This window comes from Bombyx mandarina, chromosome 24 (genome assembly GCF_030267445.1).
Source record: "Bombyx mandarina strain Sakado chromosome 24, ASM3026744v2".
Taxonomy (NCBI): domain Eukaryota; kingdom Metazoa; phylum Arthropoda; class Insecta; order Lepidoptera; family Bombycidae; genus Bombyx; species Bombyx mandarina.
In genome coordinates this window covers 333,639-360,281 of record NC_143230.1, presented here as the reverse complement: position 1 = coordinate 360,281, position 26,643 = coordinate 333,639, and the positions used below count along the sequence as shown (strand labels likewise).

Below are 26,643 nucleotides of genomic sequence, written 5' to 3'. Positions count from 1 at the left end.
TAACATTATGGTAAAAATACATCGACCAACTAGACTACTCTATCCCGCCTGTCCGCGGCACGCCCCTGTGAGTAAGTAAGCGCGTGTTATATGTACATGTGGAACGGCTGAGCGGTTGTCATGTATGTTTTCGTTGTAACGCTATGTAAAATTATTAATTTGAATTGATTTTCGAACGTCTTGTAACGTATAGTTTGGTCGCTGTAGGTTTGGCTGGAAGAGATTTAGTTTTTTACCTATACAACCTCCTATTCGTATTGAATAACTATTTGTATTGTGTGTATCGATAACGAGGAGTATATCTCTCGGCAGAAGGCGAGGTGTCCGCGCAGGAGCTGGCGTGTCGCGTGGCCGGTGCGGCCCTGGGGCTGCAGGACGCGGCGCGGCGGCTGCTGGTGGCGTGCACCGCGCCCGCCGCCGCGCCGCCGCGCCTGCGGGAGCACCTCGCCGTGCTCAGCGAGACCAACCACCGCCTCGCGCACCGCGCCCTGCGAGCACGTACGCACCCCACCCTATATACACGGCTATATAGATATCCGACTAATATAGAAATATTATTACGCGCTAGGAATTCAGGATAAATAAAATTTTTACCAAAGTATAAATTAAAACTGTATTCAATACTTAGAACACTTAACGAACACTTTAAAATTCTCAATTCGCAATTCGCTTGTTTCGTTTCGAGTAGTTCCGATTACTAACTGACTGCGTGCCATCCCCGCAACGCTTTTATAGCCGATACGATATCTCTAGAATTATCGAGAACATTCCCCATAAGTCGAAAATTTTCGACGTGTGTTTCCGCTATTTGACAATAGATGGTGTTGTACTTCTCCACTGTTCTAGATGCTACCAAAATTTTCGATATTCGTTTCGGCTATTCGGCGACAGATGGCGTAACAATATTATTGTTTATTGATATAATGATTTTATGTTTTCAGAACAAGCGGCGCCGGACGCGACCGCCGACACGGGCGCGGCGCCCGGGGCGGCGACACCGGTCAGTGCATCGCAACTAAACGTACTAAATAATTCATAGCCTAACGATACCATTGAAATTTAAAATTAAAATATTAAACTAAGTTTTTTTAGACGGCCACACAAACTCTGAAACCCCATTTGACACGCTTTCACTGCATATGACGTCATTTGGGGCCAAACGTACGAGCTAAGCATAGACGCATGAAACATATAAAAACATGCGTTGTTATTACGAGGGCGGCACTGAAAATTTCGGGAATTAACGAAGTGACACAACATTACTATTTAAAAATGTATTTATTGCTTTTCCAAGTATTCTCCGCGAAATTTGACACATTTTTCCATACGATGGAACCAATCATTGAAGCAACCATTCCATTCGGAAGTTGAGGTCTCCAAAATGGCCGTTTTGTAGGCGTCCACAGCTTCTTCAGGTGATGAAAATCTCTGTCCACGCAATTTATTCTTTATTTTAGGGAAAGTATAGAAATCATTAGGGCTTAGGTCGGGGCTGTACGGCGGATGGTCTAATAATTCTATGTTTTCTTGCTCTAAAAACTCTTTTGTTCTGTGCGCGGTGTGAGAACTCGCATTGTCGTGATGGAGGATGATGCGGCGGTTGCAGTTCCCTTTACGGAGTTCAGAAACGACCTGTGGCAAACAAATGCTAGCATACCATTCTGCATTAACCGTTCTTTGTCCCTCAAGAGGAATAGTCGTAACATGGCCGGTTTTGGAGACAAACGTGGCCACCATTTTTTTTGCAACACTCCGTGAACGAACAATTTTTGTTGGCTTTAACTCATTTTCGAACACCCAAACTCGTGACTGGTTTTTGTTGAAACTCAGCAAACCAGCGATAAATTGTGGTTTTGGATGGGGCTTCATCACCAAATGCAGAAATCATCCGGTCAACACACTGTTTTTGTGTTAAACCACTTCGAAAGTCATAATAAATCATCGCTCTTGAATTTTCTCGAGTCAATTCCATTTTCTCAACGACTAAACAAGTTTGACAAAACCTCGTGACAAGACCGAGAATATTTTTTTAAATAAATAAATGGTATTCGATTTTTAAAACCAAGGAGTTTTCAATTAAAAAGATTTTAATATGACAGGAACAGTGGAAATATTCCATTCCCGATACTTTTAGTGCAGCCTAGTAGTGTTCGACATGAATAGATTTTTAAATTAATAATTTTATTTAATTGTCAATTAAGATTTGAATGATTAATATTTAAAATGAATACCAATTGTGTTATAGTTTAAATTTGACTAAAATCTATTGTACCTATTTCTCCCGTTGGCTTTATTCGTCTCCCCCCACAAGTGCTAACAGCAAATGTATATATCCTCCCAGGAGCAGGCCAGCAACGGAGGGTGATCTCTCATCTCAATAAAATACGTAAAAACTAAACCAAAATCGGAACTCGACGAGGCACGGGCCCCGCGGGACTGGACGGGCGTGACGTCACGGGCCCGCACCGGTCCGGCCAGCGTCCGGCCAGCATCCGGGCAACATCCGGGCGCTTTCCAGCATTACTGTCGTAAATAATGTTAACCGCTATCGAATACGAAAAATGTATATTTTGTAATAAAATGATATATTGTTTATTTAGCTTTATCTTATTGTTATATGTAATAAATAAATGATTCCATACGTAAGTCTGTATGTGAGCGGCCCGCGAGTGGCGCGCCTGTGTTATATCGTCATTATAATTATTACGAAATTATGCGAGTTTTATTTCAAATGCGAGCGTCGACCGAGCCGCCAACCCAGCCCGACCCGGGACTGTGCTACAATTAATAAATTTAAAAAAAATATGAGGAAATTGTTTATAGTAGTAAACATTAATTTTGGTTGACGCGTTAAAATTCTGGTGGTAGGACCTCTTGTGAGTCCGCGCGGGTAGGTACCACCGCCCTGCCTATTTCTGCCGTGAAGCAGTAATGTGTTTCGGTTTGAAGGGTGGGGCAGCCGTTATAACTATACTTGAGATCTTAGAACTTATATCTCAAGGTGGGTGGCGCATTTACGTTGTAGATGTCTATGGCCTTTAGTAACCACTTAATACCAGGTGGGCTGTGAGCTCGTCCACCCATCTAAGCAATAAAACAAAACCTCACACGAATTTCAAACGAAAATCAATTGTTTGGTCGAATTAAAAGATAACTTCACTCAATAGGAACTCCTTTGTTTGATTTTCAACCTTATCTGTATGTAAATACTAAAGAAACATTGAAAAAATCACGTGGAGTCGATTCAGCGCGGATCTGTGTTCCTGCATACTAAATGCTAAAACTCAAAGTTTATAAAAAACTAGTGAACCTCAGTCACACCACGTTGTGGGTGTCGCCAACTGTGTGTGTCTTTTCGACATCAGCCATAGTGATGCTCTATTACTCATCGTTGTGGCAATGAACAATAATAAAAGAATCAGAAATTTCCATTTTAATATTTATTTTGAAAGTATAGACCATTTAAGAAACTATCAAGTAACATTTCTTTAAATAATCGTTGTAGTTATTTTAAACAATAAAATATTATATTTTTAACTTTTGGTACCTACCTAAATGAAAATAAATTTTCGTGTAAATTTTTATAGTAAAAATAAAATATAAGTTATAGAACCAAAAACGGATAAAGTAAAAGAAACACCAAAAAAAACGAACAGAAAATTCTCCCGATGGCATCTTGCAATGAATATAATAACAGGGAGGGTTGAGAAACAGTTAACAAACCACCGCTATTACACGTTTAAGCCTGAAGAAACACAAAATAGACACATTCACACAACTTCACTCCTCGCGTTCCCGCCAAAAAGACCTGGCAGTTGTATTATCTATGGTTTCATTGGTTCAACTTAAACAAATGGACTTTTTGGCGGGAACGCGAGGAGTGAAGTTGTGTGATTTGTTTTATTTTGTCTATTTAGTGTTTCTTCAGGTTTAAATGTGTAATAATGGTGGTTTATTAACTGTTTAATATCTGTGAAAGTGCAAAAATGTGGGAAAATGAAACAAAGCTGCTGGACGTAACTTCTCGGGTTCCTCCAAAAAGTCCACTGAAAAAATCTCAGTAAATGACCACCATTTTACTGCGATTATATTTCATCTCATATCATTTCATTTCATTAAATTTCATCCCAGTTGATTAATGTCTCAAATTAATCATCTTCATTTCATTTCACTCCATATTATCATTTTTCATAAAATTAAGAATATAAAGTAAAATAAGACATGACTTAAAGGTCTTAGTTGCCAGGTCAGAAAATCTCTTAAAAAAAAAACTTAAACAAATATGTCTTATCTATGGTCCAAACAGGAAAGGCAAAGGTAACCTAATATGAAAAGTAATATGGAGAGAGAAATGGTATGGATGCACTGAAGAGAAGCTGATTTATTTGAGACTATGACTGGGATGAATGAAACGAGATGAGGTGGGATGAAATAAAGTTTTCTACGAGGTAGTACAGCATCGGTTATACACCGCATTGACAGATACGACGACAAGTTTTAAAGTATTCTACACCCGCGCTTTGAGTTGAAATTAAAGTGTTTTGAGGTTATAGACAAGATCCAAAACTGACATTAGTCGTAAACAGAATACGTAGCTGCACAGACTGTAGTATTTAATTTAATAGAGGTAAAAAAAGGTAAAAACTTTGGATTAAAAAAAATTTACAATTAGAGATTTATTTTCATAAAAAATTGGCTTTCAATGGCATTAAAGAATTAGTACTTAACGCTGATGAAAACGTCGGTAACGTTATCCGCTGTGGCTCTCTCTAGCAGAGACCCATGGTAACACACGGAAACTAATCTCAAATACGAACGGTTTATCTCATTAAGCATTTTGTTCGATTTATTTGTATAACATTATATTATTAACACTCCTTGTATCTAAAGCGTTACGGCCAATCACTGTCATATTTATATTATTTTAAATCACAAACATATTGGTCAGTGTCATAGATTATACACTTGTCAGTGTCATAGAAAGTGCTACACAACACTCATGTATTTTATTTCAAAATATCAAGCCACTCAAAACACAACCTTATCACCTCAACACATTTATTTTATATAAATGCCAGAACCGAGATCACAATGACCATAGAAGCGACCGCACGGAGCTCGCTCGCGCCGCTGTCTATCCCGGTCACAAAACTCTGCATCCTCTGCAGCACTGCGACCTTCGTGCGCTCTAACTCCTCGGTCTCGCTGTCTCCCGTCGGCCTGGAAGTCATGTCACTAAACGTTAATTCAGCTCGACAATCTAATTTCGACCTAATTGTCCAGTAATTAAATACATTTGTCATTTTGCCAGCGGTAAGGTACTATGAGCTTCGCGCAGTGCCTCCCAGTCCTCCCGAACCTATAGACATCTACGACGCAAATGCCGCCACACTTGAGATACTCAATGTTTCTGTTTTTAAAGTACAACGACTATCCCATCCTTCGAACCGAATTCACGGCAGAAATAGGCAGGGCGGTGGTGCCTACGCGTGCGGACTCACAAGAGGTCCTACCACCAGTATTTCTCAAATACCACAATAGTTGGTTTTATTATTTTATAATCTCAATCAAAAGCGTCATTGCTCATCAAAAGGATACCTGATAGCTCTGCAGTGGGAGATTTGAGGTACAACAAACACGGGCGCTAAATGGTGGTGATGGTCTACGTTAGGTCCCATAGGACTCCAGGGGTCGTGGCTCCCCATCACGGTGACTACTTTGTCCGGCAGTCGCGACAAGCCTCCGAACATCAAGTTGGTCCTTTCAATTCCTGCGCGTAGAAGGTTTTCATTGATGCTGTAAAGTGATACAAAACACAACCCTATCACTACTTAGTATAAAACAAAGTCGCTTTCTCTGTCCCTATGTATGCTTAAATCTTTAAAACTACGCAACGGATTTTGATGCGGTTTTTTTTAATAGATAGAGTGATTGAAGAGGAAGGTTTATAATTATGTATAATAACATCCATTAAATAGTGGAGAAATCAATAATAAATTACAGTTTCCGAAGCGAAGCGAGGGCGGGTCGCTAGTAATATTATAATTACGAAATAAAATTCATGATTAATTTACGACCATCCGGCTATGGAATGAGCTCCCCTCCACGGTGTTTCCCGAGCGCTATGACATATCCTTCTTCAAACGAGGCTTGTGGAGAGTATTAAGCGGTAGGCAGCGGCTTGGCTCTGCCCCTGGTATTGCTGAAGTCCATGGGCGACGGTAACCACTCACCATCAGGTGGGCCGTATGCTCGTCTGCCTACAAGGGCAATAAAAAAAAAAAAAGGATCACAAAATTGGTACAAAATTCCTAAAATTATAAACAAAGTACGCTGGTACAAAAACTGATCTTCATTTGTGTAATTGTCAGTATTATGTAAACACGTTTGAATGGTCAGTGATCATCAGCTATGGCTGTGTTCACAATGCTTGTAATACTGCCCGCATAAAACATTTTCTTTTTTATTGCTTTTATGGGTAGACTAGCTCACAGCCCACCTGGTGTTAAGTGGTTACTGGAGCCCATATGCATCTACAACGTAAATGCGCCGCCCACCTTGAGATATAAGTTCTAAGATCTCAGTATAGTTACAACGGCTGCCCTACCCTTCAGACCGAAACGCATTACTGCTTCACGGCAGAAATCGGTAAGGCGGTGGTACCTACCCGTGCGGACTCACAAGAGCTCCTGCCACTACTAATTACGCAAATTATAATTTTGCGGGTTTGATTTTTATTACACGATGTTATTCCTTCACTGTGGAAGTCAATCGTGAACATTTGTTGAGTACGTATTTCATTAGAGAAATTGGTACCCGCCTGCGGGATTCCAACATCGGTGCATCGCTCAACACGAGTGCACCGGACGTCCAAATGAAAACAAAATGTAATCTTACTTCAAAGCGAAGAAATCTCTGCACATTTGGTGGAAGTATTCGAGAGGTATTGTAGTCAGGAAGGGCTGGCGCGTGCTTGTCGTCGTCTGGTACCAACCGAACTCCACGCACGTTTGGTACGTCCAGAGACGCACTGAAATTAAAAACACGTTATGTATAAAAGTAGTGGTAGTAAGTGTACTGTCTGTGTTATTAAGTTTTGTGTATTGATCAACGTCCACCTCATAGTTTGATACACTACGTATTGTGTATCAAGGGAATAAAGTGCTGCCTTGGTGAATCCAACAAGTTTTTTTAAAAATTTTTATTGCTTAGATGGGCGGACGATCTCTCAGCCCACCTGGTGTTAAGTGGTTACTGGAGCCCAAGTAGCCACCTTGAGATATAAGTTCTAAGATCTCAATATAGTTACAATGGCTGCCCCACCCTTCAAACCGAAACGTATTACTGCTTCACGGCGGAAATAGGCAGGGCGACGCTACCTACCCGTGCGGACTCACTAGAGGTCTTACCAGTACCAGTAAAAGTTACTTGCCCCCGATTTTTGTTTTTCCAAAGAACGATTCGTTAGTAAATTTATGGATGCCCTTTTTAGTGTTTACAAATACACTTCTAATCCACCACGTAAGTAACAGCTATTATCTATATTCTTTATGTATATTTGAAGTCATAAAGTCAAATTGTTTCTTTAAGATCAAAATGGTAATATTATGTAGGAACCAATAAAATTGCACTAACATAGATTATACATAGTAAGATGTGTTACTGTCTGTAACAAATGGCTTAGTTGCATTCTTTTGGGTTTTTTTGTTTACCGCCACTAAATCCGTTTCATACATCAAACTGAACCTTGGTGAGAGATTTCAATCAATATATGTTTTGATAATCATAAAATATGCCATCATTAGTCTATTTGTTGATAGTTGTTAGTCACGGTACGGGGTTGGCGCGTGTTGCAATCTGCAAATCAAATGGCGGGCCGAGATGGAACGCCTTTATTGTACACAGACGAAGAGAACATCAAACCGACTCAGTACCACCCCAGTACCCATCATCTGCATACTTTTTTTTTCCTACCTTTGCTGATAGCCTTGAGAGGCTATATCAGCATCTCCTTGACGTGTAGATGAACTTGCGGGGCTCAAACCGGGTGTGTTGTTAACACTAGCCCTAGCAAGAGCCGTGCTTCGCAGAATCTACCACCGGATCGGAAACGCGACCCACTGAGAAGATCCGGCGAGAAACTCAGTGGGCTCACAGTTTGTTAGTTTTTTGTTCATGTTTGTATCCTGTTGATAGCGATCTTGGTCTCTGTTTGTGCTTAAGTTCTATGTGACTTTATTATTATCTAATGCTAAGAGATAATTACAATTTAATTTTGTAATTATATCTATAGCACAAAGTTTTAATAAAAACGGGTTGACGCAATTGGTTTCTTATTTTGTACCTGCATATTCACATAGATAAATATATATGGCGGACCTTCAAACAGACATTTAAAATATTTGTTAATCTTAAACTTCCAAACTTTGCACCCATATGACACTTTCTTTCAAAGTTGTTTTGAACACATTTTGTAAGGTGGTCGACAATATGATTTAGATAAAGTTAAGACATTGGGTTGCTCTTGGATTATATTTGCAGAAAATCACAGTAATAAATTACAATAGAACATAATGACTACGAGCAAGTATTCAATTTATTTGAGCATACTCGTATTGTCTGTTCCTTGCAGCTAGCTGTGTGTCAGAACTTGAATTGTCTCCGTCACTAACAATTAACATGTCATTTACAATGCAAATGTTCCTTTTAACAAGCCTTTAGCTGCTGATTCTATTCTGCTCCGAAATTCATTAAAAATTGAATTAAATAAAAATATTAATAAAAGAGCTAAAACATTCATGAACTGCCTTCCCCACAACATAACAACTAACCATCTAAGCTGCTTAATCACCAATTTAATTTAGGTTAATAATAAACAAAGTGAATCATAAACTAAATAGGTACACAACTATAAAGTCGTGTGAGGTAATGAATACGAATTAACTAACTTGTGGTCTTCTCTGAGGCATAGCTAGTGTTTCTGTGTGTAGCGACAACCTCACTGTATCTTGTCTCGATACATGGCTGTGTCCAGCTCTGTGCGGTTATCCAATTAGCCAAACGTTGCACCGGATTAGCTGCGGAATTAGGAACAAAAATCTTAAAATCATAGTTCGTTTTCAAAATGACGGCCTCATTTGTGATCGTTTTCATCTACGATCACTAGATGTCGTTGCTTATATGTATTTAGTATGCAGTCCAATTCTCACTTATTCATTTAATACTACTTGATCACAGGCAAAGTTAAAATTAGTATGAATGATAAGTTTAGTTTTTAGTGAAAATAATAAATATTTGTTTGAAAACGGTTTAAGGATATTCGTAAAAGTTTGAAACAGCGCCATCTGTTATTCGGCTTTATCACTTACCGACACTAGTGTTTGTAATTACGCTACAAGCGTTTGGTATGTCGCCTGGTACCGCATACTGTACCAAATATGCAAACGTTTCCGTAATTCCATACCAGAAAAATGTTGCTAGGTCTAGAGTAGAGCGCGCGTTGATTGGCGAACATGTTCTGAAAACCAACATAATGCTATTAAAAATGGACACAGTAAAGTTATCCGTGATGGGTCATGACCGTCAGCGTCGGAAAGTTACTTCGATAAGGCTATGCGTCACGATAATCGCCTTATCGTTGCCGCCGCTGACTACCCGAATCCTGATCACGCAAGAGCAAGTCACGGTCGTCGCCCTAGACACGTCCTTACGGGATCCATCAGATCCAATAACTCTTGCATTAGACGCCATCAGCTCTAACACTAGGAGCAGGCTTAGGGACCCTGGTAGCCGTACTCGTCCAACTCGGCAAAGAGTTCGACGTGCAACCTAACCCATGCATCAGCTCGCTGAGTTTCTCGCCGGATCTTCTCAGCGGGTCGCGATTCCGATCCGGTAGTAGATTCATTCACGAAGCTGCTGCTCTCGAGTTGTTAGGTCTCCTTCGGAGGCGCTCGGGCAGCTGTTAGCAAATCCAACCCTTCCTGGCTGAGCTCGTCCACCTGTCCTGGTGAAACTGGAAAGGCCCCCGGGCCACCAATAATACTTCAATCATAAAAAAAAGTGTTATCCTTTAGGCCACGACGACGTTTAAGAGCATACATTTTCAATTTAATTAAAAACTGTGATTACGAACAGCTCCATTCAGAGATATTACAGCTAAATACTATAAGATCCTACTACAAAAGTCAAAATAGTAAAATCAGTGATAATGAAGGATTACCTTTGAGCTCTGGGAATCATATTTATGTTACTTGTTTTTTTTTTAAACCAGAAGAGAATTTTCGTATCCTACTTTTTGATCATCTTTGTTTGTTTGTTAAATTCAGATTTGCCAGTTTTGCATCAAAAATTCAGAGTCCATATAAAATTTATTTTACAACTAAAAAGCCACTAGATTTTTCAACACACCGACGAACATATCAATGAAATATTTAGTGAATGTTTTTAATTATTTACGAATTGACTTTTAGAAGACTGATTCTTGAAGAATTCTTTAAAATATTATATACTTGAACATTTGCGACGCTTGTCCCGGTCCTTCGTTCGTGGTCAATAACAATGTCAGTTGTTGCACCGCTTCTTCTATGCTGGATAAGCAATTTTGTCCTCCTTGTACCCTGATGGCCTCTGTAATAACCTCCAGATATTCTGCAATCACATGAAACTTCAATAATAGTCACTATTGGTTCACTCTATTTATTTTCTTGCATTGAGTTCGCGACCTACGTGTTGTCAGGCTGTTACCAGGGGTCATAGACAGCTACATCGTGACTACCGTCCCACCTAGCTTCAGACGTGAGGACGAAGACTCAATTGTATTGTATACCAGGTATCCCAGCCTTCAAACCAGAGTACCTGACTTCGCGGCAGAAATAAGCAACATCATGAGATATGCCATGCGTGCTTATAATTACACTAGCGGCCCGCCCCGGCTCCGCTCGGGTCTTTAACAAAAATTTCAACGATATTTGACGTTGTTTTATTTTTTAAAATAAAAGAACACTTATTGATTAGTTCGACATTTAGGTAATTTTTTTACATCTTGGCTTACAGCATTGGAGTTTTAGTAAGGATCCCTAATTTTATTCAAAAAAGATTATATATAGCCTATGTTACTGATGAATAATGTAGCTTCCAAACAGTGAAAGAATTTTTCAAATCGGTTCAGTAGTTTCAGAGCCTATTCAATACAAACAAATAAACAAATCTTTTCTCTTTATAATATTAGTATAGAAGTATAGATTACTTCAAAGTTGTTAATAATAACATGATATATATTTGATATGTGAACCTATGTAGAGGTCTCATGTCAGGCTATCTCGGATCATTAATCGCTACTAAAGTTGATCTTCGTACCTGGAAAATCTTCTTGAGCATGTAACGGTCCGCTATCAGAGAAGACTGCGTCCACTAGATGAGGATAAGCCAGTCGCATCCAAGTCGCCATGCTGCCCGCATACGAACACCCAACTAAAGCCACTTTCGCCTCCCTGAAATTGAGATTTGGTTGTTTGAAACATCCAGTGCAAAGTTATCGTTTTAGACATTACCATTTACTGGTGGTAGAACCTCTTGTGAGTCCCCACGGGTAGTTACCACCACCCCGCCTATTTCTGCCGTGAGCAGTAATGCGTTTCGGTTTTGAAGGGTGGAATAGCCGTTGTAACTATACTGAGACCTTAGTACTTATATCTCAAGGTGGGTGGCGCATTTACGTTGTATTTTTTTTTTTTTTTTGATGTTAATGCACTGTCGATTGCACCTATAATTGAGGTGACATCTGCCATGAACTTTTGTCAATTTGTCAATGTTTTGTATTGATGATCACTTTGTTGGTGCAACTTAATAAATAAATAAATAAATAAATAGATGTCTATGGGCTCTAGTAACCACTTAACACCAGGTGGGCTAATAGCTCGTCCATACATCTAAAAAAAAAAGACCACAGGGAGGTTAGGCCCAGTCCGGCGGTCCGAACGCTTCCGTTGATTACCACTTGTTGCTTAGTTGAGTTATATCGTATAAAACGAGACAATCAAAATTAGAAAAATAATATTCAGAAATAATTTAAATTTACTGTTTGTATAGCGTACAGCAAACAGGCACGTAATGGAAAACAAAGGATATGAGATGACAAATCAACGCGGCAATGTAGTAGCGTATATCAGATATAGTAATCGGCAAACTTCTTGAGCAAATGACCTTGACTGCGCAGAACCGAATTTTAGATCACTTTGGTGGTGAGGGTGAGGCGCGACGGCAGGGGACATCGTATCGAGCGCGTTATTGGTAGATCAGTCGAACCTTGCGTCCCGCACCGCGCCCTCATTCCGCTTGCTCCCAAAAGTACGCTTGCGTACAGTGGAAAGTCTATCGTTATTAATCGTTAAGTTATTTGTTATAATTGCTTGTGGACTTTGTTGCCATTGCTATTTGTTGAGTGTTTGTTGATTTTTTATAAAACATACACTATGCCGTGACAAACTGGTGTAGTACTTAAAAGAAAGGGTAGAAAATTTGTGTACGACGTATATTGCTTCTTTATAAAACAGGGGAAGAATGATATGGAAAAATTAAAACAGACTTCGGAAGCAACAAAAACATCAGTGAGTACTGTTAGGTGCATTATTAAAGAAGCTAAAGGCTCTGGCTTACTCGCCGTGTTTCGGACTCCGGGTAAGAAAAGATCAGGGAAGAAGAAAGTTACCGGAATGGATAGTTTCGTTCAATCTGTAATAAAAAGATGTAATCATAATAACTACATAACAAGCAGCGAAACTCCGTACCGTAGAAAGGCTTCGAAAAATTTAAAGAAGATATAAATTTTAATGGCTCGGAATGAAGCTTACGACGAATTATGAAAGAGCTAGGCTTCAGATGGAAAAAAAGAACAGAAAATAATCGGAAGCTGGTAAATGAAAAGAGTAACATTCGATTACTACGAATCGAATATCTTCAAAAAATAATTAATTATAGACAAAAAGAAGACCGAATCGACCGAGTTGTAAACTACGCCGATGAGCCCTATGTCGACTCATCACGATGATAGCGACTCGGGTGATGAAAACAGTGATGATGATGATGGTCAAGAATTATGATAACGAAAAAAAAATTACAAATACCAGCTTCGCTTCAACTGAACCAAGACCTGGCAACAGCTCTAGTTTTGACTTAATAGAAGGAATATCTATTTTACCCCAAGATTAAATTATTACAATTATTTACCTATATGTTTTGTTGATGTTCTAATAAATATATAAGTAAATACATATGTTGATTTTAATAATTTAATAGCATTATGACGCAGAGTAAGTTATGTTTTTGCACGTGAGTGTACCATGCGCAAACTTACCCCCACTACGTCAACAAATGCTCAAGAAGTTTGCCGGTTATTATACCTGCGTGTTCATTACTGGTTTATGAAATTTAATCTATTTTTAATGCCCGTTTAGATAGATGAGCACACAACCTAGTCGATGGTGAGTGACCATCGCTAAGCCACTGCCTGACGAATTTTTAAAAGGAAATTAATAATATGTTTTATTTCCATCACTGCAGTCTGCTTTGGATTTATGAATAGTTACCTTAGACCCTGTATACTAGTAGCGATAAAACATTACATTATTATTATATTTATATTACGTATTTCAATTACGTGCGTTTCAAAGAAGCCTCTTTACGCATTTAATATTTATATGAAACCGCAAGTTTTAAGAATAATCGTTCAGTACAAAAGCACTGAGATCGAACTTATTTACTGACGTCAAATAGGATTGATAAGGCGGGCAACGTTTGAGTCACGTTGGACAATGTATCAAAGTAATGACGCTATTATCCCAGTCTGTTTTAACAGTTTATGTAATAGATTATTGTTAGAGGGATGTCAGTACTAACGAACGCTCTCTGACACTGGAGTCGAAATCTGAAGTATCTTCAAACCACGTGGAGGCAAGACTCTTGGAACATCCGAGGAAAAATAATAGTAAAAATAATGAGATCCAGAAATTATTTAAGGGCAGAGAAGGAGATGATCCGACGCTCTACGCAGCCTGTGGCAATAAAAGCTACGATATACCCTCAACAACACAGAGATAGCTGTTGATATAAACTAGTATCGGTTGTAATAACTATTAGTTGTTTTAAATACTTGGTAAAATTATTAACTTTTAAACTATCGTACTCAAGACAGTAAAAAAGTAATAGGTTGATAGCTTTAATAATTTTGAAAAATACTTTTTTTTCAGCAATTCTTGTTTTAGTAAACGAAAAATGTTTCGTAAAAGCTTTTTATCCTAAGCTTATGCTATACACTATTATTTTTTTAGGTCGCTTTTTAACATCTCCGGTCATTAGCGACCACTATTGGCTATTTACATTACAAAATACAGTCTATAAACTACACTAGTCTATAAACATTTAACATTTTCAAAAAAAAAATGGTTTGCATCCATCCTGACTTAGAGAGTCTTTCAAGTTATTAGGAACTTCACATAGTCTTTTTTCATTGTCAAATGCTCTACATTAATATAAAAATAGCATCTATTAAGATGCAATTTTTATTTTTTTGTTTTATTTTATATGGAGCTTTATTTTATTATCAGCTCTCAATTAAGACTTTTTAATTTTGTAGAATTTTCACACACCAAAATATTGTTAAATTAGCACAAGCGCCCGTGATTCCGTAAAATAAAATCAAAAATGGCCGCCGTTTTGCTTAAGTGGCATAAAAAAATTTCAAAGTGTGATATTTGTCGATATATCTAACTACTAAAATCTGAGGCACGAATTCCCAAACACATTGTATTTATTTGCATATTATGTTTGTTTAAAACCGGGCCGACTATGTAAAGCCTCGAAGCACAACACAGCCAGTGAAATAAAAGAGTTTTTTTTTTATTGTTTAAATATTTTTTTTATTGCTTAGTTGGGTGGACGATCTCACAGCCCACTTGGTGTTAAGTGGTTATTGGATCCCATAGACATCTACAATGTAAATGCGCTATCCACCTTGAGATATAAGTTCTAAGGTCTAAGTATAGTTACAACGGCTGCCCCGCCCTTCAAACCGAAACGCATTACTGCTTCACGGCAGAAATAGGCGGGTCGGTGGTACCTACCCGTGTGGACTCACAAGAGGTCCTACCACCAGTGATTACGCAAATTATAATTTTGCGGGTGTTGATTTTTATTAGACGATGTTATTCCTTCACCGTGGAAGTCAATCGTGAACAAACGCGAAGAGTTTTGTAACCTGAATCGTCCTGCTTCGAAGGCGTCGCTCTTGACGTACTGTATGAACTGCGCCAGGTCCGCCAAGGCCTGGTCCACGGTCAAGAAGCGCAGGAACTCCAGCCCCGTATCTCTGTGAGGTAAACAATCAGCATAAATAAAACATCACTACATAGTATAAAACAAAGTCGCTTTCTCCGTCCCTACATCTGTCCCTATGTATGCTTAAATCTTTAAAACTATGCAACGGATTTTGATGCGGTTTGTTTTAATAGATAGAATGATTGAAGAGGAAGGTTTATATGTTTAATAACATCCATTAAATAGTGGAGAAATCAATAATAATTTACAGTTTCCGAAGCGAAGCAAGAGCGGTTCGCTAGTTTGTAATATATATACCTTAAGTAGTGTAATGTAGTAGTATATTTGCAAGGCGGACTCCGTTTCCACTTAGATCATATAGGTGACTTCCCTGCCGACTCTTGTAAATGAGCATTCGAGCAAGGAAACACATTTTACTATAATCTTTCCTTGTTTTGTTTACTATACGCGAATATCCCGGTCGTAACAAGTACAAACACACACACAGTGCGTGAATTGAAGACGTCGGATGTGGCCTCTATATCAGACCCAGATCGCAGTGATGTAAGTTATATTTTTTATTGCTTCGTTGGGTGGACGAGCTCACGGCCCACCTGGTGTTAAGTGGTTACCGGAGCCCATAGACATCTACAACGTAGATGCGGCCACCCACCTTGAGTTATAAGTTCTAATTTCTCAGTATAATAAAAAAATCTGCCTGATCCTTCAAACCGAAACGCATTAACTGTTTCACTTCCGAAACAGGCACGGTGGTAGTACCTACCCAAAAAAGCCAGTGCATTAGTATTGACTGGTGTGACGGTACCAAACTATCTAACGAAATACGTACTTTACAAATGTGTAATAAAATTATAATTTGCGTAATAATTACTAGTGGTAGAACTTCTTGTAAGCCTGCACGGGTACCACCATCCTGAGTAGTAATGCGTTCCAGCTTGAAGGACGGAGCAGCCGTTGTATTATCAAATACGTAAAATCTCAGCCCGCCCTTACAAGACGGAAGCGTGACACGTTTTCTTAGCAGCAGGTCATTCGGTCAACGAACAATTGACCCTATTAAAATTCTGACAATGCATGTGACGGAATTACTGACAAGGATCGTGTCATCGGCCGGTCACATCTGCTGATAGTGTTAACGATCTCCTGTTTAATGATCTCGGCTTCGAGATGTGGTTTGTAGATGTGTATGACGAATTTCTTAGCCAATATAACGTGTACCGTATTACTACATAGATTGCAAGAAGCTCATGATTATAAGACGCACCCGAATATTTCAAGCTACTAATAAACAAAAAACCCGAATTATGTATTTAGGACCAACAAAATATAACTTGAAGAACAGTAAAATGTATTTTAGTATCCGCCATTTTATCATTTTATTTTGATCAGCGGAATTATATGGCTATATGTATCTAGCGACCGTCGTCCCACTCCATCGAATATAATAAATTGTAGTAAATAATATAATATTAAAAAAGTCGTCGTGGCCTAAAGGATAAGACGTTCGGTGCATTTGTGTTGAAGCGATGCACCGGTGTTCGAATCCCAGGCGGGTACCAATTTTTCTAATGAAATACGTACTTATACAAATGTTCACGATTGACTTCCACAGTGAAGGAATAACATCGTGTAATAAAAATGAAACCCGCAAAATTATAATTTGCGTAATTACTGGTGGTAGGACCTCTTGTGAGTCCGCACGGGTAGGTACCACCGCCCCGCCTATTTCTGTAATCTCTGTAAACTAGTAATCTCGGACTATTATTCTGTATTAATGTCTTAAGATTGAAACTATTTAAGATTTAAATATACATATGTATGTGTAGTTTTTGTATTAATGGGTGAGTGAGATCATGGCTGATCTGGTGATAAGTGGGCACCGGAGCAGGGGCACGTTGCAACGTTAATGCCACTATCCGCCTTGAGCCTTGAGGTCTGTATCCCAATTGTATAATAATTACGCAATTTATTGTTACGTCGCTATGAGTAACGTCATCTATCGGCAAATAGCTGAACGAATATCTAAGGATCTAGTAACATCTAGAACGCTTGGTACAACGCCATCTATTGTCAGATAGCGGAAGGACATCGGAGGTACTCGACTTGTGAGGAATGTTCTCAACGTTTCTGGGGATGTCGTCTCGACTATAGAAGCGATGCAGAGATGGCACGCAGTCAGTCAGTAATCGGAACTACTCGAAGCGAAACAGCGAAGGGATCACCTGAAGCGAAGCGGAAGAAGCGAATTGAGAATTTTCAAGTGTTTATGAAGTGTTTTAAGTGATCTATGTGCAAATACAGTGTTAACTTGTAATTGTTGAATTTTTTTATTTATCCTGAACCCTAGCACGTGCCATAATGATGTTTTAGTGTGCTGATTTAATGTCATTTGCTCGACAAGCAGGCGCATTCAAAGAGCCATGAATCCTGAAGCTGGTGTCCCGTCGCCAGGCTCGCAGTCTGTAGCCGGGCTTGGCGCCACTCACGGGCATTTCCAACAGAGATGACTCAAACGGAAAACTACAACGAGTTTTATTTCCAAACCGGCTATTCCTAGCCAACGCCGTCCACTTAGTAGAATGTCTAACAACAGTATATATTCTACTGTTGATGATGTCGATCCACATACAGTACAGTCGATGAGCGACCCACCGCGGTCACGCGTCAATGTAAATTAAATAAACAGAAAATTAACCTAGATTGTTTCATTAAACGAATTAATGTCGATTAACAAACATATCTTGAATAAAAAAGATGTGTGGTGTCGTGGGACGCGGGATAGGAACGAAGTTCCTTATTATAAAAATATTAATTTTAAGTTCTATTCGAGGTATAAAAAAAATAAAAGTGGAGGTTTAGCAACAGTCATTCGGTAACGTGCGAACTTATTGTGGTGCACTTCATTCACAGTTGTTTGCATAAGAGTTAGTGTATTGCGCAAACGAACGCTCTGAGATCGTGGTCAATGAATTATAAAAAAATATGTTATTTTTTGTACGTTATTACAAAGTTAAGTCGTACACTGTGTGCATTACTAATTTGTACGTTATTACAAAGTTAAGTCGTACACTGTGTGCATTACTAATCTTACGTTACGGACGTTTTTTCCCGGTTAGGGTACCCCTCCGCATCGTCCCATAAGGAACTTCGTTCCAAAAACTCTTACGTTCTTGTAATTTTTTTTAAAGCAGCCTTTACTCTTACAAGAATAAGGCTTTAGTGGATCGCAGAACACGCCTTAGCCAACTTAGTATGCATAAGAATACGCCATCCCCATATTTTTTACAAATTAAAGTCAGCTTTGCGTAAAATTGAACGTTTTGTTCAGACAGTGAACGGAAAGCAAAATTAGGAAGAAAATATTATAATTTCCATAGAAATGTGCCCGAGGCTGTTCGAGAGATCAGTACAGAGTTGCAGTGGGCTTTCATCTAAATACCTCTAGTTCAGATATCGTCTTCTCGCATTAAAACTGTATAATCTCAAAATTTACTAATTTTACAGGAGTGTTTTAAAGGTTTAACATGTGATATTTTTATAAATTATGTATTAATTATGTTATAGTAGTCAAAATATAGGTAAAAAAAAAACTAAACTACGCTCTTTTGACAGTATTTACAGGAAAAATACTGGTGATACCAAATGATTTCGCATATTAACTCAATTTCGAATATTTTTGGAAATTGTACACTTTTAATGCGAAAAGACGATATGTGACTTTACAAGTGGAGCTGCAGAGGAGTGCGTCTGTAGAAGTCTAGTAAAGCAGCTTTGGCTAGATATAGATCTCTGAGTAAGAGAAAAGTTCGTGATCAGTACAGAGCTGCAAAGTACTCTAAGCTAGATAAATAAATAATAAATATTTACTAATAATCACGCCACGTTAACTGGTCCCGTGATAAGTTCGTAAAGAACTTGTGTTACAGGTACCAGATAACTGAAATAAATGTAAGATTTTTATTATACACATACATATATTTAATATACATCCATAACCCTGGAAAAGACATTTATATTTATCATACAAATATCTTCCCTTGGCGGGATTCGAACCCGCGACCCCCTTATGTAGTGACCATGTCACTTACCACTACACTAGACGGCCGTTAAATGTAGCTTAGATGTTAGATGTAGCTGGGATATGTGAAGGACCACTGTGCGGGAAACAACTCGGTATCATTACGAACCCGCAGAGCGTTGCAGCTCCCAGCTAGATTGGAATCTGAACAGAAACGCTACAAACTATTAACTAAACTGTTTAAACGGCGATAGATATTTTGGCGGCTCTCCAAACGTGTCGATCGCAGTGCTCAATGCTCCATTGTCCCGCGGGTGTGGACCGGGTTTAATACACCCACATTCTATCATAAACAGTCCGACGTGTATAAACAGTGATATTTTTTGTTTATCTATCTATTTATATTATCGGATGGAGCGATTTGGCTAATTTTGGTGTTGAATTATATGTGAAAGTCCAGAGAAGGTTTAAAAGGTAGACAAATATGAAAATGCTCGCAATTAAATTAAAATAACAATGTTGTTTTTCCTTCGATGTGTCCCCCGTCGGACGGATTCCTTTTGTTTGTTTTAAGTTTATTTTATACAAAAGTTTAGGTCTTTTGTTTATCGATTGAGGCATTACGAAGTCTGCCGGGTCAGCTAGTAAAAATAAATAAATATGTTTTTTAATTTTTCTATTACAGTTATCTTTTAATTAAAAGCAGGCCAACTTGAAGCATGAACTTAAGTGTCTTTCTAATCAATTAAGCCGACCTTAGTTGCCTTACAGCTACTAATTATGTACATGAAGTTTAAGCGGCTCTCCAGAAGACATGATGAGAGAAATTGATAACTCTGGAAATATGATTATTTTATGATCTACTCTAATGTACAAAACATTTGAATCCAGTGGTACCCTAAAACCGAAAAACGTAATCCATAAATTAGCTGTAATGAATAAACATAAGACCTCATTTACACCGAACGCGAACGCAATGGCCCGAACATTCCGTATCTGGGGGATCATTTAGTCGTGGCTCGGAATCCGAATAGACTAATTAATGTTCGGTTTGTTGTAGATTGGCGTCGTTAGCGCTCGGCATGGGGCTCATTTACACTGTAGTGTAATTATACTGATTTTAGCTCTGCGACAAAGAAAAAATAGAAAGCAAAAGCTCTTTATATTGGAGTAACAGCTAAGTCAAGGGTTATGGTGATTAATAGCTACGGTAATCGCTTATCACGGGGTAGGTTTCGATATTACTTATATACAACAAATAAAAGGACAATTTTGGAATTATTGTTGAATTTCATCTCAGTCTCTCCTTTTTACTATCGCGCTACTGACCCCCGGGGTAGAGTTCAGAGTTCATCCCTACTATTTGAAGCCACTGCGCTGTGATGCTACGATTGCAGATATAATTTTTGTCATATTCCATCCGGTTCTGGAATAAACTTCCTTCCATGGCGCTTCCTGAGTGCCACATCTTTAGCCTATATACTAACGAGGCTAAAAAGAAAATAGACCTCAGCGGTAGTTAGAGGTTTATCTGGATAAAAACATAGAAACAAAGAAATTAAAAACAATCAGCAAGCAAGAAAAAAGGAGGAATACACCGTGCTTTACAAGATATTATCAAAATAACCCTAACTCTCATATTCTACTCATAGTTCTACTCATATCTGTTCAAAAAATATTTATAACTACTGATACCATGCACCCCACGCTTTTTTTACAATAAAATCATTTATTTATTACACTATTTTTAATTCAAATTTATTAAAAAAAAAAATCTATTTTTTAGTTGGATTTTCTATAAGCTATCTATTATTAGTTTTTTTAAACTATTATTTATTTCTCATTTTTTAGTAGCATTTAAATTTTTTCAATTTTTTTTTAAATATTCAATTGCCATCGGTCCTTAATAAGTATACCAAATTTCAAGTTAATCCGACGTTTTAAAGGGGTCAAAATCATGTTTTTTTTTTATTGCCCTTGTTGGCAGACGAGCATACGGCCCACCTGATGGTGAGTGGTTACCGTCGCCCATGGGCTTCAGCAATTCCAGGGGCAGAGCCAAGCTGCTGCCTACCGAAGCGTTACATACTAAAATGATTCAAAAGATTCCATTACATACTAACATACATATGATACGTCTGAATGTAATAAAAGCGTATTAAAAACATATCAAATAACAAATAAGTGGTTCGACCGAGGTACGGCACGGTGTGAGCGGCAGTCGTCCTGGCATCGACTCAAACGAGCACATTAGTTCGGCACGCGGGCCCGGCTTCGATTCCCGTTAAACTATCATAATATTCGATGCCGCGAATATTAATTACTACAATTATGTCAGCTTCCTGGCTCGTTGTGGTTTAGTCGTCATATTTCACAAAGCTAATTAAAAGGTTTAGTCTATACTTAATATTATAGAGGAAAGATTTGTTTGTTTCGAATAGGCTCCGAAACTACTGGACCGATTTGAAAAATTCTTTTTCCATTAGAAGCCGACATTGTCCCTGATGAACATAGGCTACTTTTTTTAAATTTTTTTTTATTTTATTTTTTTGGTTTCATGTGTGTTTTAATGTTTCCGAAGCGAAGCGAGGGCGGGTCGCTAGTAATTAATAAAATAGCCTATTTTTTAGTGGTTTTCCACTCTTGTGAGTCCGCACGGGTAGGTACCACCACCCTGCCTATTTCTGCCGTGAAGCAGTAATGCGTTTCGGGTTGAAGGGTGGAGCAGCCGTTGTAACTATACTTGAGATCTTAGAACTTATATCTCAAGGTGGGTGGCGCATTTGTGTCGTAGATGTCTATGGGCTCCAGTAACCACTTAACACCAGATGGGCGGTGAGCTCATCCACTCATAAAAGCAATAAAAAAAAGTAATTTCCTCTACCCTTGAATAATGAATTTCGACAGCGCTGCGCTAAAACTCTGATATCCTTATTTAGCCGTCAGCCATAATTCCACAGTTACATCAAATGTCGACGCTCGATGTTTATATAGAAGATGGATATTTTGCTAACATTAGACACTCCTCTTCCGTATTCCTCTAGTTACTTCTACTAGTAACTTCTGGTTCTTAGCTTCTTGCGAGCATGTGACTAGGAGATGTATGGAAATCGTAGTGCAAGGTAGAGAGAGAAGAGATCGACCGAAGAAGACACAGATGGAGTGTGTGAATGACGATATAAGAGAGAGAGAGAGGAGTAAGTGTTGAGATGACGGCTGATAGAAGAGAATGGAAGAGAAAAATTAGCTGTGCCGACCTCGCCTAGTGGGATAAGGTGGAGAAAAAGAAGAAGATTAGATTCTTGATACTTAAGCATGAGATCCCGCTTTAAGCTATAACATTGAAGTCTTGCTTACATTTGTGTAATGGTCCTTTATCTTATCAAAGCTATGCGCTAAATGTTTTTGGGGCATAAATAAATAGGACCACGGTATCAAAACGTGCCGAAAAAATTACCTGACTATCGACATGAAATCTCTGTTGACCGTAGATAGAAAAGCAAAAATCTTGCTGATGATAAAAGACTTACTCAGTTGGTCTGGTGAGTCCGTAATATCGATGCTCGGTGTAGAAGAGTCCAGCTCTCGTGGCCTCCGCTAGTTCGTAGGCAAGACCGGACCTCACCCACCCCGGCGAGATCGCCCACTCACCCCCGACGAAGATAACAATGTTCTCGGACGCGAATTCATTATTGTAGTAGTAACGCTGGGGAAATTATAACCTCCTTGGTTATTTCCAACAATGTGACAGTGGTCTATGAAGACAATTGTGAAGATTAGTACCCACTGGTGGTAGGGTCTTTAGTGAGTCTGCAGCGATAGATAACACCGCCCTGCCCATTTCTGCGGCGAAGCAGTAATATGTCTCGGTTGGAAAGTTGGATCAGCCGTTATATTATACATTTAAGACTTAGAACTCATGTCTCAAAGTGGTTGGCGACACGTAGTGATATCTATGGACTCCAGTGACTACTGAACACCAACTAACAGGTGGGCCGGGCAGGTAAGCACGCTCACCGTTCTTTTTTCTTCATCCCTACACTCTTGGCAGAGCGATCGTGGCTGTCATACTTTACTCATATATCTAATCACAGAACACGAATTAAAGTAAATGTCAATTTATTTTTCAAAAGACCGTAAAGTCCGTTTGGTGGTGATTAAAATGAGGGCAAATGAAATAGGTCTATTAACAACCAATCAAGGGTTCCGTTTCTGATATTCCAGCTTCATCAGCAGACTAACTCGATGGTCACGTATCCTGTACTGTCAGCAGGTGTAGACACTTACTAAGGTACATGATAAAATAAGAATTATGAGGATAAATGTGTTTAAAGATTCCATTCAGACATCATTAACTCATGACGCACGAGTCGAGTTTATATAAAGCAGGTAAAAGACGCGTGTTATTTTCATGGCGTAATTAGGAACAAGATTTGGTGTGTGCGTGACCAGATTTGAAATGTTCGGTATTAGCTCACCATGGGAAACGTAGCAGTATTCGCTGCGTTGAAATGATTGAGTCTGACATCGACCCATCCTTCAATGGGGACTCGTCCTGATCGAGACGCTGAAGGGCTCGGCTCCAAGGTCTTCAGCGCCAGAGCCGGAGATAAAAATAACAGTAGCAACCCTGGGGAGATGAGAAAGGTTTCACTTAGCTTGGTAACTATTATAAAGATTAACTGTGTGTGACTTCTGTTCTCGTATTCCTGTTGTGATATGAATCATCTGTCAGCTCCGTATATCCTCTCATCTATTTTCCGTTCCAACTTTTGCTTCTACATTTAAAACACGCCGTCTCTGACATTCAATGGAACGATTTTCTTTACATTCCCACATTATGTTAATCTTTTTTTTTATGATTGAAAGATTACTGGTGGCCCGGAGGCCTTTCCAGTTTCACCAGGACAGGTGGGCGAGTAAAGGCTCAGCCAGAAGGGGTGGGACTTGCTAACAGCTGCCCGAACGCCTCCGAAGGAGACCTAACAACTCAAGAGCAACTGCTTCGCGAATGAATCTACTGCCGGATCGGAATCGCGACCCGCTGTGGAGATCTGGCGAGAAACTCAGCGAGCTGATGCATGGGTTAGGTTGCACGTCGACCTCTTTGTCGAGTTCGACGAGTACGGTTACCAGGGTTCCTAAGCCTACATTGCGTTAATCCTTAATCGTGGAAGTCATTTGTGAACGTGAAGTAAGTACATATTTGTTTGGAAACATTGATACCTGCTTGCGGGATTTGAGCACAGATAGGAGCACATCGGGCGCCTTATCCTTTACAAGACATCGATCTAAATAACGGTTCTTCCTAAGCGCCTCTTCGCTGTTACAACGTAGAGCTTACGTTCCTCTAAACGACACATATACATATGTATAGGAACAATGTCACACTACCTACCTAGGGTTTTGTGGCAGTGTGTGCCGAATTTTATAGGGATAGTGACCACATATCTGGTGTTATGTGGCTAAGTTCATAGGCATCACCACACAAGCTCCGTCACCTATTTCAAGACAGTTGTATGCTGTATCGGCTGCCCCACCCTGCAGAATGGAGCGCACAACTGCTTCGCGACCGGCGCTCATGGTTTCGTGTCAGTTAAATAATAATAAAAATACTTACACATATTTGTTTTTGAATAAACACAAGTCTTTACAACGATAAGTGGCCTATATAACTGATACAAGTTTTTATCTTAGCATAATTCTTTAATCAATTTTCTAATCATAAAGTAGTACAACCAAAAAAGAATACATTTTTCTGTTTTCTTCGTTAATTTCTTCCTTCTTTAATTGAGCGCTCAGTGGGGGGGGGGTGACTAACCTGAGCGAAATCTAGATGGGTGTCCGTATTTTGTGGGTTCTTGTTCGTGATGCTACGAGGGGTATAAAATAAATAGCGATGATACGATACATTTTCCTTGGAAAAAAGTGTCAGACGTAGCTTGAAAATATAATAATAATAAAAAAGCAATCATACATCTTTTGTTTTAAATAAATAGAAGTCATTTTCTTGTGTTATGTCGGAACGTAAAATAGATATAATTAAAGTTCGCGCGATAATAAAATGTGTCTGCTTGAAGGATTTTACTACAGAGCTGGTAAATCAAAACTTGATAGCAACACTAGGGGTTCATGTTTCTCCATATTACACGGTTACGTGTTGTGCTGAGTTCAAGCGAGGTAGAACATCCATTATAGACGACCCTCGCACGGAACAAATTATTAAAAAAGTTGAAAACATTGTCTTGGCGGGTCGTCGTGCTAGTGTTTTTTATGTAGCAGAACAAACTAAGATTTCTATAGGAAGTGTCCATAAAATTTTACACAATCTTTTGGATATGAAGAATGTGCTAGGACGCTGGCTGACCAAATATTTCCTGCAGAAACCAAGATAGGAGGAAGGAGACTGAGAGTTTGCTTTTTTGGTTTTGTTACAATAAGATCTTGACCGATTTTTGTGGTACTTACTTACTTGGGTTTTTGTGATACTTATGTATCGAGCCTATGGACGAAAACTGGCTTCACCATAATGACCCAGAAACGAGAAAATAGTCCAGACTATTATCTCCGACTGTGAAGAAATTCAAGGCGATTCTATCCGTCAGTAAGATCATCGGCTGTTTTTTCTGGACCAGCAAAGGGGTGGTAATGGTCGAATACCTTCATGCTTGTACGCTGGATAAATAACAAAGTAGCGTGGGGAAAATACGTAAGCAACAGCGTGGCAAACTCGCTAAAGTCGTTTTGTTTCACCAAGATAACGCCCCCGTCCACAGGGCCAGACTGGCGATGGCTGCCACTAAAAAACCTGGCTTTCAATTGATGGAATCGTCCATATTGACCGTACCTACCTCCTAGTGATTTCTACCGATTCCTGCTAAAGATTTAGGGGTGTAGATTTAAAGATGATAACGCCGAAAAATAAACTAACATTTAATAAAAGATAATTGCGTTATATACTCATTATCACTTTTCATTGAACACCCCTACGTACTTACCTGTCGTATAGGTAACGTAGAGATATGAGTGACAATCTGTTAAAGCTATTAATAGTACCATTTTTATGAAGGAAGGATGTCTGGTGGCCCAGGGGCCTTTCCAGTTTCACCAGGACAGGTGGTTAATAGTACTCCTCATAATTAGGCAGGAAGCGGCTTGGCTCTACCCCTGGCATTGCTGACGTCCATGAGCGACGGTAGCCACTTACCATCAGTTGGGCCGAATGCTCTTCTACCCAGAAGGGCAATAAAAAATCCTATATTTTTTAATGAAATTTTAAAATTCCTGAGTTA

The 26,643-nt window shown here is 39.0% G+C and overlaps 2 protein-coding genes across 12 annotated transcripts in view; one reads left to right on the top strand and one right to left on the bottom strand.

The window, feature by feature from the left end:
* RhoGEF2 (Rho guanine nucleotide exchange factor 2) overlaps window positions 1–2,712 on the top strand; it is a 176,677-nt gene extending 173,965 nt beyond the window's left edge. For 9 of the 11 annotated variants that reach the window (XM_089738095.1, XM_089738099.1, XM_089738094.1 and 6 more), the window contains 3 exons: window positions 313–498; window positions 942–1,021; window positions 2,342–2,712. In XM_089738095.1, coding sequence (XP_089594221.1) covers window positions 313–498; window positions 942–1,021; window positions 2,342–2,365 — 290 coding nt within the window. In that variant the 3' untranslated portion in view covers window positions 2,366–2,712. The remainder of the gene's footprint in view (window positions 1–312; window positions 499–941; window positions 1,022–2,341) is intronic. The other 2 variants (XM_089738100.1, XM_089738097.1) reach the window with 2 other exon arrangements.
* Window positions 2,713–5,041: 2,329 nt separating this feature from the next.
* On the bottom strand, window positions 5,042–25,012 carry LOC114248728 (putative serine protease K12H4.7). Its single transcript, XM_089738177.1, has 11 exons — window positions 24,972–25,012; window positions 23,830–23,981; window positions 22,882–23,057; window positions 15,254–15,364; window positions 11,359–11,492; window positions 10,512–10,650; window positions 9,369–9,517; window positions 8,949–9,077; window positions 6,898–7,030; window positions 5,599–5,796; window positions 5,042–5,220 (listed from the first exon to the last, which is right to left on the bottom strand). Exons 1-11 carry the CDS (start codon window positions 24,973–24,975, stop codon window positions 5,064–5,066), a joined length of 1,482 nt encoding a protein of 493 aa, XP_089594303.1. The 5' UTR covers window positions 24,976–25,012; the 3' UTR covers window positions 5,042–5,063.
* Window positions 25,013–26,643: the final 1,631 nt, after the last annotated feature.

Excerpts from the sequence above, each read along its gene's own strand:
- LOC114248728 (XM_089738177.1), bottom strand. Across the intron at positions 15,365-22,881 it reads GGACTCACCAGACCAACTGA|AGATACGGGGCTGGAGTTCC; the intron begins GTAAGTCTTTTA and ends TTTACCTCACAG. Across the intron at positions 9,518-10,511 it reads CAAGCGTCGCAAATGTTCAA|AACATGTTCGCCAATCAACG; the intron begins GTATATAATATT and ends GTTGGTTTTCAG.